The sequence below is a fragment of the Talpa occidentalis genome, unplaced genomic scaffold (assembly GCF_014898055.3).
Source record: "Talpa occidentalis isolate TD23 unplaced genomic scaffold, MPIMG_talOcc4v2.1 talOcc4.7, whole genome shotgun sequence".
Taxonomy (NCBI): Eukaryota; Metazoa; Chordata; class Mammalia; order Eulipotyphla; family Talpidae; genus Talpa; species Talpa occidentalis.
The window spans coordinates 119,267,395-119,282,455 of record NW_023605083.1 but is presented as its reverse complement, the minus strand read 5'-3'; the positions used below and the strand labels follow the sequence as shown (position 1 = coordinate 119,282,455).

The window sequence follows — 15,061 nt, the reverse complement described above, 5'->3', positions numbered from 1 at the left end:
TGAATATAAGAAAGTTAAAATCAAAATCAACAAAAAACTATGAACCAGAGACACTTTTTGGGGGTGGGGGGCGGGAGGGGAAGGATTGGGGTCAGAATGGGGCGTTTGCAATTGTATGGGGGAATATAAAAATAAAATTTATTATTTAAAAAAAAAAAAACATGAATTTCAAAAAGACCTTAACTATAATTTTGGAGTTAAAACTTTCTCCAAACATTGCAAATATTCCCTCAAATTAGTGCTGAAAAATAGATTTTAACTGTTGCCCAATGTTTTCAAATAGGTGAAAACTCAAAATGGAACATATGCTATGCTCATCTGAACTACACCCCTTTTCAGTTTCAACACAGCAAAAATCCTGTTTGTTCCTAAGACAAATTCAAAACTATACCTATTGGGTTTGGTTATTACTGAAGGAAATTTATGCAATCATAACCTCAAGATGCTAAATTGGCAAAAAGAAAACCAAGCAGGTAAGCAAACTCTGACACACGTGGGACACACCCTCTCAGTATATAAAGGCCTGTCACTGTCCGTAGTAGCAGGTGCTCCCAGGGCTACAAAGCATCACCATGTCTATTCGCTGCAGCTCAAGCAGGCAATTCTCTTCCTCCCGAAGTGGAGGAGGAGGAGGATCATGCAGAATTTCAAGCAGCAAAGGCTCCCTCAGTGGGGGATTTAGCTCCGGAGGGTGCGGTGGTGGCTCTTTCAGCCGTGGGAGCTCCAGTGGAGGCTGCTATGGGGGTGGATCATCTGGTGGCTTTGGAGGAGGAATGGGAGGAGGAATGGGAGGAGGCAGCTTTGGTGGAGTTTATGGAACCAGCAGCTGTGGTGGTGGGGGCTATGGAGGAGGCAGCTTTGGAGGTGGCAGCTTTGGAGGGGGTGGCTTTGGTGGGGGTAGCTATGGTGGGGGCAGCTTCGGTGGGGGCAGCTTTGGTGGAGGCAGCTTCGGAGGCGGCTTTGGTGGTGGCGGATATGGAGGAGGAGATGGCGGCCTTCTCTCTGGAAATGAGAAAGTAACCATGCAGAATCTGAATGACCGCCTGGCTAGCTACTTGGATAAAGTTCGGGCTCTGGAAGAATCAAACCATGAGCTAGAAGGCAAAATCAAGGAATGGTATGAAAAGCATGGCAATGCAGGCCAGCGAGAGCCTCGTGACTACAGTAAATACTACCAAACCATCGAAGACCTTAAAAATCAGGTAAGAGGCATTTTAAAAATCCAACTTTAAGCCTATTACTTATCCACGTGGTTTAGATACATGAAACTTGAATTAAGCACAATATAGTTGAGTGTGTTAGCTGTTACTTTCTTGCTTCCAAAAATAATTCAGTCTCATCAAAGATAAATACTTGTGAAGATATGGCCACTGCCATCTTCATTCAACATGTGTGTTGTATGCCTTATAGAATGCAGACTACTGAGACTGCTTTAGGTTTTAATGAGTATATGATGACTCCATAGTTAAAATACACTAGATCTCTTAGAAATATGAACTGAATTACTAAATGAAACAAAATATTATTCATAACAAAAAAATGACATGTGCACTACCAGCAGTATGAATTCTACAGTATGGATGTGGGATGTTCCTTATCTCCAAGGAATTTGTGAGCTGTACCTACTGCATGCCAGCTCAGGCTGTGTTCATTTAGAATATATAGTTATAACAAGCTAAACTAAATACAGGCATGAGTCAGTGAAAAGTTGGCTGAAATACATGGCAATCAGTTGCAGGACACATTTGCAGGAACATGTCTATGACATTCCAGTTAGTTTTCAGAAAGGGATGCTACAGAGATAAGAGTACAGAAACTCAAATTTAAGTATATGGTTAAGTTTACAATATTTCCTATTTTAGAGAAAAAAATTCCACCAAAATGAACATAAAAATGCAGTTCATCTATGCCACTATCAAAACCATACCTGCATCTAATTTACTCGCTTCTCCTTCCAGATCCTCACTCTAACAACCGACAACGCTAATGTCCTGCTTCAGATTGACAATGCCAGGCTGGCAGCTGACGACTTCAGGCTGAAGTAAGCTAAGTGAATGTGATTCAAAACTGCCACCACAAATATCTGAGTAGTTTTTAACAATGACTTTGAAAGCTGACAATAGCATTTACATTTTCCTAAATTCACTCAAATTGTTATTAACAACTCCGGCAATACTGAAAGAAGAAAATGCAGCTCAAAGTAACTGTTCAACTTCTTTGCATTAAACCACTAATATCCCTGTGTGAATTAGTATATTATCAATGTGGCCATGATGCTTTTTAAACAGTCACCTCTCTTAGGGAAATTGTATCAAGGATTTGTCTCATGCTTGTTTCAGGTATGAGAATGAAGTGGCCCTGCGCCAGAGCGTGGAAGCCGACATCAACGGCCTACGCAGAGTGCTGGATGAGCTGACCCTGACCAAAGCTGACCTGGAGATGCAGATCGAGAGCCTGACCGAAGAACTGGCCTACCTGAAGAAGAATCATGAAGAGGTATACCAAAAAGTCTTACTTCCCTTAGGTAAAAGGAGCTCATTGTAGTCACAGTGCAAATTAAATTTTACTGCTCCTCAAACAGGAAATGAAAGACCTTCAGAATGTGTCCACTGGTGATGTGAATGTGGAAATGAATGCTGCCCCAGGTGTTGACCTGACTCAACTTCTGAACAACATGAGAAGCCAATATGAACAACTTGCTGAACAAAACCGCAAGGATGCCGAAGCCTGGTTCAATGAAAAGGTAATGCCTCTTCCTTCATGGTGAAGCGGGTGGAGGTTTGTTTATCATTTCAGACTTTTTTCATCTTCTCCTCTGTTTTTAATATTCTAGAGCAAGGAACTGACTACAGAAATCGACAGTAACATTGAACAAGTGTCAAGCCATAAATCTGAGATCACTGAATTGAGACGCACTGTTCAAGGCCTGGAGATCGAACTACAGTCCCAACTAGCTCTGGTATGTTGTTAACTCTCTTGTGAAATGACTTCAACTTTATCTTACAAAGTTTCATGCTCACATAAGAATATGCAGCACATGAGAAAATGCAGAACTGGGGTAAGACAGTAGAAATAGCAGTGAAACTCTCAAGTATAGAAAAGCATTATTGGCAGTGATCTGAAAAGAGCTAAAATTGAATTATCATTCAACATAAAGCTCATGTTCTACTCATTTATTCTTCTGTGCAATGACTTATTAAGTGAGTAAATAAGCTTCCCAGTATTCAACTGAATGAGATCATTAAGCCACATCTGTTCTCTCTTCTTTGCAGAAACAATCCCTGGAATCCTCCTTGGCAGAAACGGAAGGTCGCTACTGTATGCAGCTCTCTCAGATTCAGGGCCAGATCTCCGCTCTGGAGGAACAACTGCAACAGATCCGTGCTGAAACCGAGTGCCAGAATGCCGAGTACCAACAGCTCCTGGACATCAAGATCAGACTGGAGAATGAAATTCAAACCTACCGCAGCCTGCTAGATGGAGAGGGAGGGTAAATTATATTTTTTAATCCTTTTATTCAGTATTTCAAATCCCAAGAGAATGGGCGTGAGAGGGGAAGGTGGATGACAGGAAAACCAGTCTCATTTCCCATGAATTTGTCCAAGAATGATTCTCAGGGTTGTGTTACATAAAATGTATCTTGGGGGTGGTTGTATTTTTATTTTTGAACCCATCTGGCAGGAATTGTTTTTCCTCGAAGCATTCCTGCTTATTTTCTAAAGTCACGATAAGCTGGAAAGCGGCCTGCCGTTTTCCAAAATTAACAGTTAGCCGAAAAAATGTGAACAGAGCATGACCTTACTCCCCACAGCACCGGAGGCGGCTCCGCAGGCGGCTCCTACGGCGGCGGGCGCGGCGGCGGAAGTTCCGGCGGCGGAAGTTCCGGCGGTGGCTACGGCGGCGGGTCCGGCGGCGGCAGCTCCGGCGGTGGCTACGGGGGCAGCAGTTCCGGCGGCGGGGGTTCCGGCGGCGGCTACGGCGGCAGCAGTTCCGGCGGCGGCCAAAGGCCTTCCGGGTCGGAGAGCTCAAAGGGACCAAGGTCAGCAGAAACAAACTGGGGTAATCAGAACTAGTTTTAACTTTCTGAGCTGGTTTGGTTGCTTTTTAAGCACTAGAGCTGCTTTTTTTAAAATTGAAACCTTGCGTTTTGGGCGAACTGTATGCTTGACACCAACCCTGAAGGCACTTGGTGTGGTTTAAGTGCTGTCTTGGACACGGCTCGGTTTTTTAAAACAACATTTATTGTTGTTTTTAAGCGTATTTTTCTCTTAGAAGCTTTGGTTGCTAATTAGTAAGCCCCCTCTCCGCCCCGCCCCAAATTGCGTGGTCTGTATTCTAATTCTGTGTCATTCCTTCCAGATACTGACAAAATCAGGGTAATCAAGACAATTATTGACGAGGTGGCACCTGATGGGAGAGTCCTTTCATCTGTGGTTGAATCAGAAACCAGGAAACACTACTATTAAGCCACAGCGACTGAAAAGAGTCTCAATTCTACAAAAGCCATTTGATACAGAAATGCAGGAGGAAAATCTCCAGGGACGCACTTCAGTCTTAATGGTCTATGGAAATAGGTTCACTCCTCGAAAATAATTGATCTACAGGTGTTTTGTGGTTTCTGTAGTTCTTCTTTTCACTTGACCAGAAAGTGATTTTAATGGATAAAAAGGAAAAAACCTTTCTGTTCTCATTTACTAATGAATTTCAATAAACTTTCTTACTGCTGCAAACTATCCATTTGGTCGTAACTGTCCTTATTTAAATTAGGTAATAATTTTAACTTTGAAGATAGATTTATCCCAGAAATTCTCAAGACGGGGTTATTGTCATGATGATTTCTCAGTAATCTCACTGACTAAAAAAACACATGAGTCAACAATCTTATTCTTTCTTAAAAATACACAATATACTGAAAGCAGCCCTGGCTTTCAAATCATTTCAATCCTAGAAATTCTAAAATAACTCCATTAAGATCCAAAAAATTAATTGGAATTTTCACTTTCTGATCACTTCTCACATATACCTGCCCTTACATTCTTCTCAATACTGTTATCTACAGCTTGTGAGATAGCTCCCAACACAGTCTTGGAGTGAAATCCTATCACCCCAGCAAAGCTATCTGGTGTCTCTCACATGGACAGAAGGACTGTCAACATGGTGTTGCCAATTTGACCAAAGAGTGACTTCCAGACCCCTGCCTTCTCCAGACTTGCCTAGTGAGCAGGACTAAAGACCTGGTACTTGTAAGGTCAACCCAATCCCATCCTTCAGTCAACAAAAACCCATTCTGTGTTACTTAGTACTCTACTGTACATGGAGTAGTGATAGCTAGAGTTACACTGTGCCCCTGCAACTACCTTGGGTTCCCTGATGGGTTCCTGCATTACCGTGTCCACCAAATAGCAGCCTTCCTCCATATTCTTCCTGATTTGAATTGCAGTTTTCCCCAGGACGTGAACCCTGATCCCCCTCCCCACCCCCAGGATATTTGCTTGGGACCTGATGGATAAACCCTAATCTCTGTATCTCACACTGATGACTGATGCCCTATACCAGTGTGCATGGACTCCAACAGTCAAGTTTTCATCATCTACCTGGCACCAACATTGTCATAGTTCAGACAATCTTGACTGTAGTTCACATGTCTTTCTGCATGTACCGGGCACTCTTCTTGGGGGCCACTCTTGTAAGGTACATTGTTGAAGTCCCAACATGCTTCAATGTAAAGCCCTTCAATGTAAAGCTGGGTAAGGACTCTGAGCTCTTACTGTGTACATACTGACTGCTATCCTTTAAAATGCTGATCTAGCAAAGTGAACCAAGCCCTGGAGATCTAGAGTATTGTTCATAACCTGACATGATTTTTCTCCTTTTCCTGGAGAAATTAGTGTTTTCTTTATCAATAACACTAATTTGAGACCAATACAAGGGGAGGTGCAGCAGTTAATCAATATTAGTATTTATTATTAAGCTTTGTCTTTCTCCTCAATCTTCCCCCAATCCCTCCAAGCCAAAGTTCTTTATCTCATAGAGTGGTGACCCAAACTTTCATTCCTGAGAGTTCTGAATCACAGCAGTCCTATCTTCTTACCTTTTCAATTTGCTGATATCACCAACAGTTATTTATGTCAAATTCTCTCTGATAAAGTACATTATATCTATTAACTACTTTTTTAATAGATGTTAACTAAACTTATTGTGATAACCAATTCTCAAGTCATTATGCTGTGCATCTTAAACTTACTTGATACTGTTAATTATATCTCAAAAACAAAAGAGAACTAGTTTCTTTACCAGACTGTGAACAATAGTTTAATAAAGACAGTCTAAGTAAACAATGTGCTATTTTATTTTAACAAGTACATGGTGGGGGTGGGGGGTTAGTAAGAATATTGTTGACTGTGCAGGTCATTTTTCTACATAGATTTATCATGTAGCTATCATTCGAAAAAAATCCTGTACCTGTCCTCACATATTCTTAAGTTGTTACAGATCCTGCTATTTAAGCAGTCTCCAATGAGAGTAGCAAAGCCAATTTTTGACACTCATAGAAGATTTATGCAGAACAGCAAAAAAAAATTGTTTCCCCTCCAAAGATTTTGCATAATTGCATTTTCCTGCCATAGGCCTTCAACTTTCTCTCCCACAAACTAGAAATTAATCACCATCCCTATCCCAAGATTATAAAATCACAACAACACAAATTGCACTATATAACTGTAAAATAAGGTGAATATATAGGGACAGAATAAATATGTAAACATAGTTTTGAACAGTAGCAATGTAATAGCCTATGGGTAGATATAAAATTATTTTATATCACGTATTAAAGTCCCAAATACGTACTTTCCTAGAATGACTGTTACACCAAATTCTGATAAATGCAATCTAGCCTAGAAACATGTTTGCAATTTAGTTCCTAATTTGGGGAGCAAGTTATCATTTTCTAACATGGATTTATAACCCTGCAAGAAAAGTTTTACTCACAATCATAACATAACTAAATCCTCCTATTTCAATTAATCAAACACTGTAAAACAAATAGTACTGGGGGTTAGTTCTTATCTTGTGCTATAAATTACTTCATTATGGTTTTCATAAATTTAATTACAATAACTGTACTTTATCAAATTAGAATAAATTTAAAAATGAAAAAAATATCAGGGTAGTTTCATGATTTTAGATTTTTTTAATCTTAAAAAGCACCATTATTGGAAAACTCCGAGTCATTACTCATTTCCAAAATCCTAAGCAATATACTTTCATTCTACAAATAAATGAAAATATTCCTTGTATACACACACAAGTCCTAAACTGTGCTTTTAGGGCTTTAACGTTTTGTCGGTGAAACTTCTGAACACTGATTAAATTGTTTAGCATATCTCTGGAATTTTTTTCTTTCTGGTTGCTTTCAGTTTTCTACAGGACCCCTATTACAGCACAGTTCTGACAGACTTTATATTAATTGTTGTTCCAGTTAATTAAAACTGCTTAAAAAATGAATTTCAAAAAGACCTTAACTATAATTTTGGAGTTAAAACTTTCTCTAAACTTTGCAAATATTCCCTCAAATTAGTGCTGAAAAATAGATTTTAACTGTTGCCCAATGTTTTCAAATAGGTGAAAACGCAAAATGGAACATATGCTCATCTGAACTACACCCTTTTCAGTTTCAACACAGCAAAAATCCTGTTTGTTCCTAAGACAAATTCAAAACTATACCTATTGGGTTTGGTTATTACTGAAGGAAATTTATGCAATCATAAGCCCAAGATGCTAAATTGGCAAAAAGAAAACCAAGCAGGTAAGCAAATCTGACACACGTGGGACACACCCTCTCGGTATATAAAGGCCTGTCACTGTCCGTAGTCGCAGGTGCTCCCAGGGCTACAGAGCATCACCATGTCTGTTCGCTGCAGCTCAAGCAGGCAATTCTCTTCCTCCCGAAGTGGAGGAGGAGGAGGATCATGCAGAATTTCAAGCAGCAAAGGCTCCCTCGGTGGAGGATTTAGCTCTGGAGGGTGCGGTGGTGGCTCTTTCAGCCGTGGGATCACCACTGGAGGCTGCTATGGGGGTGGCTCATCTGGTGGCTTGGGAGGAGGAATGGGAGGAGGAATGGGAGGAGGAATGGGAGGAGGAATGGGAGGAGGCAGCTTTGGTGGAGTTTATGGAACCAGCAGCTGTGGTGGTGGGGGCTATGGAGGAGGCAGCTTTGGAGGTGGCAGCGTTGGAGGGGGTGGCTTTGGTGGGGGTAGCTATGGTGGGGGCAGCTTCGGTGGGGGCAGCTTTGGTGGAGGCAGCTTCGGAGGCGGCTTTGGAGGTGGCGGATATGGAGGAGGAGGAGATGGCGGCCTTCTCTCCGGAAATGAGAAAGTAACCATGCAGAATCTGAATGACCGCCTGGCTAGCTACTTGGATAAAGTTCGGGCTCTGGAAGAATCAAACCATGAGCTAGAAGGCAAAATCAAGGAATGGTATGAAAAGCATGGCAACGCAGGCCAGCGAGAGCCTCGTGACTACAGTAAATACTACCAAACCATCGAAGACCTTAAAAATCAGGTAAGAGGCATTTTAAAAATCCAACTTTAAGCCTATTTCTTATCCATGTGGTTTAGATACATGAAACTTGAATTAAGCACAATACAGTTGTGTGTGTTAGCCGTTACTTTCTTGCTTCCAAAAATAATTCAGTCTCATCAAAGACAAATATTTATGAAGATATGGCCATTGCCATCTTCATTCAACATGTGTGTTGTATGCCTTACAGAATGCAGACTACTGAGACTGTTTGAGGTTTTAATGAGTATATGATGACTCCATAGTTAAAATACACTAGATCTCTTAGAAATATGAACTGAATTGCTAAATGAAACAAAATATTATTCATATTTGTAACAAAAAAAATGACATGTGCACTACCAGCAGTATGAATTCTACAGTATGGATGTGGGATGTTCCTTATCTCCAAGGAATTTGTGAGCTGTACCTACTGCATGCCAGCTCAGGCTGTGTTCATTTAGAATATATAGTTATAACAAGCTAAACTAAATACAGGCATGAATCAGTGAAAAGTTGGCTGAAATACATGGCAATCAGTTGCAGGACACACTTACAGGAACATGTCCATGACATTCCAGTTAGTTTTCAGAAAGGGATGCTACAGAGATAAGAGTACAGAAACTCAAATTTAAGTATATGGTTAAGTTGACAGTACTTCCTATTTGAGAGAAAAAATTCCACCAAAATGAACATAAAAATGCAGTTCATCTATGCCACTATCAAAACCATACCTGCATCTAACTTACTCGCTTCTCCTTCCAGATCCTCACTCTAACAACCGACAACGCTAATGTCCTGCTTCAGATTGACAATGCCAGGCTGGCAGCTGACGACTTCAGGCTGAAGTAAGCTAAGTGAATGTGATTCAAAACTGCCACCACAAATATCTGAGTAGTTTTTAACAATGACTTTGAAAGCTGACAACAGCATTTACATTTTCCTGAATTCACTCAAATTGTCATTAACAACTCCGGCAATATTGAAAGAAGAAAATGCAGCTCAAAGTAACTGTTCAACTTCTTTGCAGTAAACCACTAATATCCCTGTGTGAATTCGTATATTATCAATGTGGCCATGGTGCTTTTTAAACAGTCACCTCTCTTAGGGAAATTGTATCAAGGATTTGTCTCATGCTTGTTTCAGGTATGAGAATGAAGTGGCCCTGCGCCAGAGCGTGGAAGCCGACATCAACGGCCTACGCAGAGTGCTGGATGAGCTGACCCTGACCAAAGCTGACCTGGAGATGCAGATCGAGAGCCTGACCGAAGAACTGGCCTACCTGAAGAAGAATCATGAAGAGGTATACCAAAAAGTCTTACTTCCCTTAGGTAAAAGGAGCTCATTGTAGTCACAGTGCAAATTAAATTTTACTGCTCCTCAAACAGGAAATGAAAGACCTTCAGAATGTGTCCACTGGTGATGTGAATGTGGAAATGAATGCTGCCCCAGGTGTTGACCTGACTCAACTTCTGAACAACATGAGAAGCCAATATGAACAACTTGCTGAACAAAACCGCAAGGATGCCGAAGCCTGGTTCAATGAAAAGGTAATGCCTCTTCCTTCATGGTGAAGCGGGTGGAGGTTTGTTTATCATTTCAGACTTTTTTCATCTTCTCCTCTGTTTTTAATATTCTAGAGCAAGGAACTGACTACAGAAATCGACAGTAACATTGAACAAGTGTCAAGCCATAAATCTGAGATCACTGAATTGAGACGCACTGTTCAAGGCCTGGAGATCGAACTACAGTCCCAACTATCCCTGGTATGTTGTTCACTCTCTTGTGAAATGACTTCAACTTTATCTTACAAAGTTTCATGCTCACATAAGAATATGCAGCACATGAGAAAATGCAGAACTGGGGTAAGACAGTAGAAATAGCACTGAAACTCTCAAGTACAGAAAAACATTATTGGCAGTGATCTGAAAGTGCTAAAATTGAACTGTCATTCAACATAAAGCTCAAGTTCTACTCATTTTCTTTATTCTTCTCTGCAATGACTTATTAAATTAGTAAGTAAGCTTCCCTGTATTCAACTGAATGAGATCATTAAGCCACATATTTCTCTCTTCTTTGCAGAAACAATCCCTGGAATCCACCTTGGCAGAAACGGAAGGTCGCTACTGTATGCAGCTCTCTCAGATTCAGGGCCAGATCTCCGCTCTGGAGGAACAACTGCAACAGATCCGTGCTGAAACCGAGTGCCAGAATGCCGAGTACCAACAGCTCCTGGACATCAAGATCAGACTGGAGAATGAAATTCAAACCTACCGCAGCCTGCTAGATGGAGAGGGAGGGTAAATTATATTTTTTAATCCTTTTATTCAGTATTTCAAATCCCAAGAGAATGGGCGTGAGAGGGGAAGGTGGATGACAGGAAAACCAGTCTCATTTCCCATGAATTTGTCCAAGAATGATTCTCAGGGTTGTGTTACATAAAATGTTTCTTGGGGGTGGTTGTATTTTTATTTTTGAACCCATCTGGCAGGAATTGTTTTTCCTCGAAACATTTTCCTGCTTATTTTCTAAAGTCACGATAAGCTGGAAAGCGGCCTGCCGTTTTCCAAAATTAAGAGTCAACCGAAAAAATGTGAACAGAGCATGACCTTACTCCCCGCAGCATCGGAGGCGGCTCCGCAGGCGGCTCCTACGGCGGCGGGCGCGGCGGCGGAAGTTCCGGCGGCGGAAGTTCCGGCGGTGGCTACGGCGGCGGGTCCGGCGGCGGCAGCTCCGGCGGTGGCTACGGGGGCAGCAGTTCCGGCGGCGGGGGTTCCGGCGGCGGCTACGGCGGCAGCAGTTCCGGCGGCGGCCAAAGGCCTTCCGGGTCGGAGAGCTCAAAGGGACCAAGGTCAGCAGAAACAAACTGGGGTAATCAGAACTAGTTTTAACTTTCTGAGCTGGTTTGGTTGCTTTTTAAGCACTAGAGCTGCTTTTTTTAAAATTGAAACCTCGCGTTTTGGGCGAACTGCATGCTTGACACCAACCCTGAAGGCACTTGGTGTGGTTTAAGTGCTGTCTTGGACACGGCTCGGTTTTTTAAAACAACATTTATTGTTGTTTTTAAGCGTATTTTTCTCTTAGAAGCTTTGGTTGCTAATTAGTAAGCCCCCTCTCCGCCCCGCCCCAAATTGCGTGGTCTGTATTCTAATTCTGTGTCATTCCTTCCAGATACTGACAAAATCAGGGTAATCAAGACAATTATTGACGAGGTGGCACCTGATGGGAGAGTCCTTTCATCTGTGGTTGAATCAGAAACCAGGAAACACTACTATTAAGCCACAGCGACTGAAAAGAGTCTCTCTTCTACGAAAGCCATTCGGTACAGAGATGCAGGGGAAAAATCTCCAAGGACGCACTTCAGTCTTAATGGTCTATGGAAATAGGTTCACTCCTCGAAAATAATTGATCTAAAGGTGTTTTGTGGTTTCTGTAGTTCTTCTTTTCACTTGACCAGAAAGTGATTTTAATGGATAAAAAGGAAAAAAACCTTTCTGTTCTCATTTACTAATGAATTTCAATAAACTTTCTTACTGCTGCAAACTATCCATTTGGTCGTAACTGTCCTTATTTAAATTAGGTAATAATTTTAACTTTGAAGATAGATTTATCCCAGAAATTCTCAAGACGGGGTTATTGTCATGATGATTTCTCAGTAATCTCACTGACTAAAAAAACACATGAGTCAACAATCTTATTCTTTCTTAAAAATACACAATATACTGAAAGCAGCCCTGGCTTTCAAATCATTTCAATCCTAGAAATTCTAAAATAACTCCATTAAGATCCAAAAAATTAATTGGAATTTTCACTTTCTGATCACTTCTCACATATACCTGCCCTTACATTCTTCTCAATACTGTTATCTACAGCTTGTGAGATAGCTCCCAACACAGTCTTGGAGTGAAATCCTATCACCCCAGCAAAGCTATCTGGTGTCTCTCACATGGACAGAAGAAGGACTGTCAACATGGTGTTGCCAATTTGACCAAAGAGTGACTTCCAGACCCCTGCCTTCTCCAGACTTGCCTAGTGAGCAGGACTAAAGACCTGGTACTTGTAAGGTCAACCCAATCCCATGCTTCAGTCAACAAAAACCCATTCTGTATTACTTAATACTCTACTGTACATGGAGTAGTGATAGCTAGAGTTACACTGTGCCCCTGCAACTACCTTGGGTTCCCTGATGGGTTCCTGCATTACCGTGTCCACCAAATAGCAGCCTTCCTCCATATTCTTCCTGATTTGAATTGCAGTTTTCCCCAGGACTTGAACCCTGATCCCCCTCCCCACACCCAGGACATTTGCTTGGGACCTGATGGATAAACCCTAATCTCTGTATCTCACATTGATGACTGATGCCCTATTCCTGTGTGCATGGACTTCTACAGTCAAGTTTTCATCATCTACCGGGCACCAACATTGTCATAGTTCAGACAATCTTGACTGCCGTTCACATGTCTTTCTGCATGTACCGGGCACTCTTCTTGGGGGCCACTCGTGTAAGGTTCATTGTTGAAGTCCCAACATGCCTCAATGTAAAGCCCTAAAAAACAGATATTACTGGGTAAGGACTCTGAGCTCTTACTGTGTACATACTGACTGCTATCCTTTAAAATGCTGATCTAGCAAAGAGAACCAAGCCCTGGGGATCTAGAGTATTGTTCAGAACCTGAGATGATCTTTCTCCTTTTCCTGGAGAAATTAGTGTTTTCTTTATCAATAACACTAATTTGAGACCAATACAAGTTGTTAATCAATATTAGTATTTATTATTAAGCTTTGTCTTTCTCCTCAATCTTCCCCCAGTCCCTCCAAGCCAGGTGGTCAACTAGTCAAAGTTCTTTATCTCATAGAGTGGTGACCCAAACTTTCATTCCTGAGAGTTCTGAATCACAGCGGTCCTATCTTCTTACCTTTTCAATTTGCTGATACCGCCAACAGTTATTTATGTCAAATTCTCTCTGATAAAGTACATTATGTCTAATAACTACTTTTTAATAGGTGTTAACTAAACTTATTGTGATAACCAATTCTCAAGTCATTATGCTGTGCATCTTAAACTTACTTGATACTGTTAATTATATCTCAAAAACAAAAGAGAACTAGTTTCTTTACCAGACTGTGAACAATAGTTTAACAAAGACAGTCTAAGTAAACAATGTGCTATTTTATTTTAACAAGTACATGGCGGGGGAGGAGGGTTAGTAAGAATAATGTTGACTGTGCAGGTCATTTTTCTACATAGATTTATCATGTAGCTATCAATCGAAAAAAATCCTGTACATGTCCTCACATATTCTTTAAGTTGTTACAGATCCTGCTATTTAAGCAGTCTCCAATGAGAGTAGCAAAGCCAATTTTTGACACTCATAGAAGATTTATGCAGACAGCAAAAAAAATTGTTTTCCCTCCAAAGATTTTGATAATTGCATTTTCCTGCCATAGGCCTTCAACTTTCTCTCCCACAAACTAGAAGTTAATCACCATCCCTATCCCAAGATTATAAAATCACAACAACACAAATTGCACTATATAACTGTAAAATAAAGTGAATATATAGGAACAGAATAAATATGTAAACATAGTTTTGAACAGTAGCAATGTAGTAGTCTATGGGTAGATTTAAAATTATTTTATATCACTTATTAAAGTCCCAATTACGTACTTTCCGAGAATGACTGTTACACCAAATTCTGATAAACGCAATCTAGCCTGGAAACATGTTTGCAATTTAGTTCCTAATTTGGGGAGCAAGTTATCATTTTCTAACATGGATTGATATCCCTGCAAGAAAAGTTTTACTCACAATCATAACATAACTAAATCCTCCCATTTCAATTAATCAAACACTGTAAAACAAATAGTACTGGCGGTTAGTTCTTATCTTGTGCTATAAATTACTTCATTATGGTTTTCATAAATTTAATTACAATAACTGTACTTTATCAAATTAGAATAAATTTAAAAATGAAAAAAATATCAGGGTAATTTCATGATTTTAGATTATGTTAATGTTAAAAAGCAGCATGAAATTGGAAAACTCCTAGGTCATTACTCATTTCCAACTTACTAAGCAATATACTTTCATTCTACAAATAAATGAAAATATTCCTTCTATACACACACAAGTCCTAAACTGTGCTTTTAGGGCTTTAACATTTTGTCGGTGAAATTTCTGAACACTGATTAAATTGTCTAGCATATGTTGGAATTTTTTTCTTTCTGGTTGCTTTCAGTTTTCTACAGGACCCCTATTACAGCACAGTTCTGACAGACTTTATATTAATTGTTGTTCCAGTTAATTAAAACTGCTTAAAAAATGAATTTCAAAAAGACCTTAACTATAATTTTGGAGTTAAAACTTTCTCTAAACTTTGCAAATATTCCCTCAAATTAGTGCTGAAAAATAGATTTTAACTGTTGCCCAATGTTTTCAAATAGGTGAAAACGCAAAATGGAACATATGCTCATCTGAACTACACCCTTTTCAGTTTCAACACAG

The 15,061-nt window shown here is 40.4% G+C and overlaps 2 protein-coding genes across 2 annotated transcripts; both read left to right on the top strand.

Moving 5' to 3' along the window:
• The first annotated feature begins 566 nt into the window (after window positions 1-566).
• LOC119232156 (keratin, type I cytoskeletal 10-like) lies at window positions 567-5,023 on the top strand. Its single transcript, XM_037494077.2, has 8 exons — window positions 567-1,202; window positions 1,959-2,041; window positions 2,340-2,496; window positions 2,582-2,743; window positions 2,834-2,959; window positions 3,273-3,490; window positions 3,812-4,059; window positions 4,360-5,023. The coding sequence occupies exons 1-8, from the start codon at window positions 573-575 to the stop codon at window positions 4,464-4,466; spliced, it is 1,731 nt and encodes a 576-aa protein (XP_037349974.1). The 5' UTR covers window positions 567-572; the 3' UTR covers window positions 4,467-5,023.
• Window positions 5,024-7,886: 2,863 nt separating this feature from the next.
• On the top strand, window positions 7,887-12,392 carry LOC119230570 (keratin, type I cytoskeletal 10-like). Its single transcript, XM_037491825.2, has 8 exons — window positions 7,887-8,559; window positions 9,322-9,404; window positions 9,703-9,859; window positions 9,945-10,106; window positions 10,197-10,322; window positions 10,639-10,856; window positions 11,180-11,427; window positions 11,728-12,392. Exons 1-8 carry the CDS (start codon window positions 7,903-7,905, stop codon window positions 11,832-11,834), a joined length of 1,758 nt encoding a protein of 585 aa, XP_037347722.1. The 5' UTR covers window positions 7,887-7,902; the 3' UTR covers window positions 11,835-12,392.
• Window positions 12,393-15,061: the final 2,669 nt, after the last annotated feature.

Coding starts and splice junctions, on each gene's coding strand:
- LOC119232156 (XM_037494077.2), top strand. CDS start 573: ATGTCTATTCGCTGCAGCTCAAGCAGGCAATTCTCTTCCTCCCGAAGT. Junction 1,203..1,958: donor TCGAAGACCTTAAAAATCAG/GTAAGAGGCATT, acceptor TTCTCCTTCCAG/ATCCTCACTCTAACAACCGA. Junction 2,042..2,339: donor GCTGACGACTTCAGGCTGAA/GTAAGCTAAGTG, acceptor TGCTTGTTTCAG/GTATGAGAATGAAGTGGCCC.
- LOC119230570 (XM_037491825.2), top strand. CDS start 7,903: ATGTCTGTTCGCTGCAGCTCAAGCAGGCAATTCTCTTCCTCCCGAAGT. Junction 9,860..9,944: donor TGAAGAAGAATCATGAAGAG/GTATACCAAAAA, acceptor CTCCTCAAACAG/GAAATGAAAGACCTTCAGAA. Junction 10,323..10,638: donor TACAGTCCCAACTATCCCTG/GTATGTTGTTCA, acceptor TCTTCTTTGCAG/AAACAATCCCTGGAATCCAC.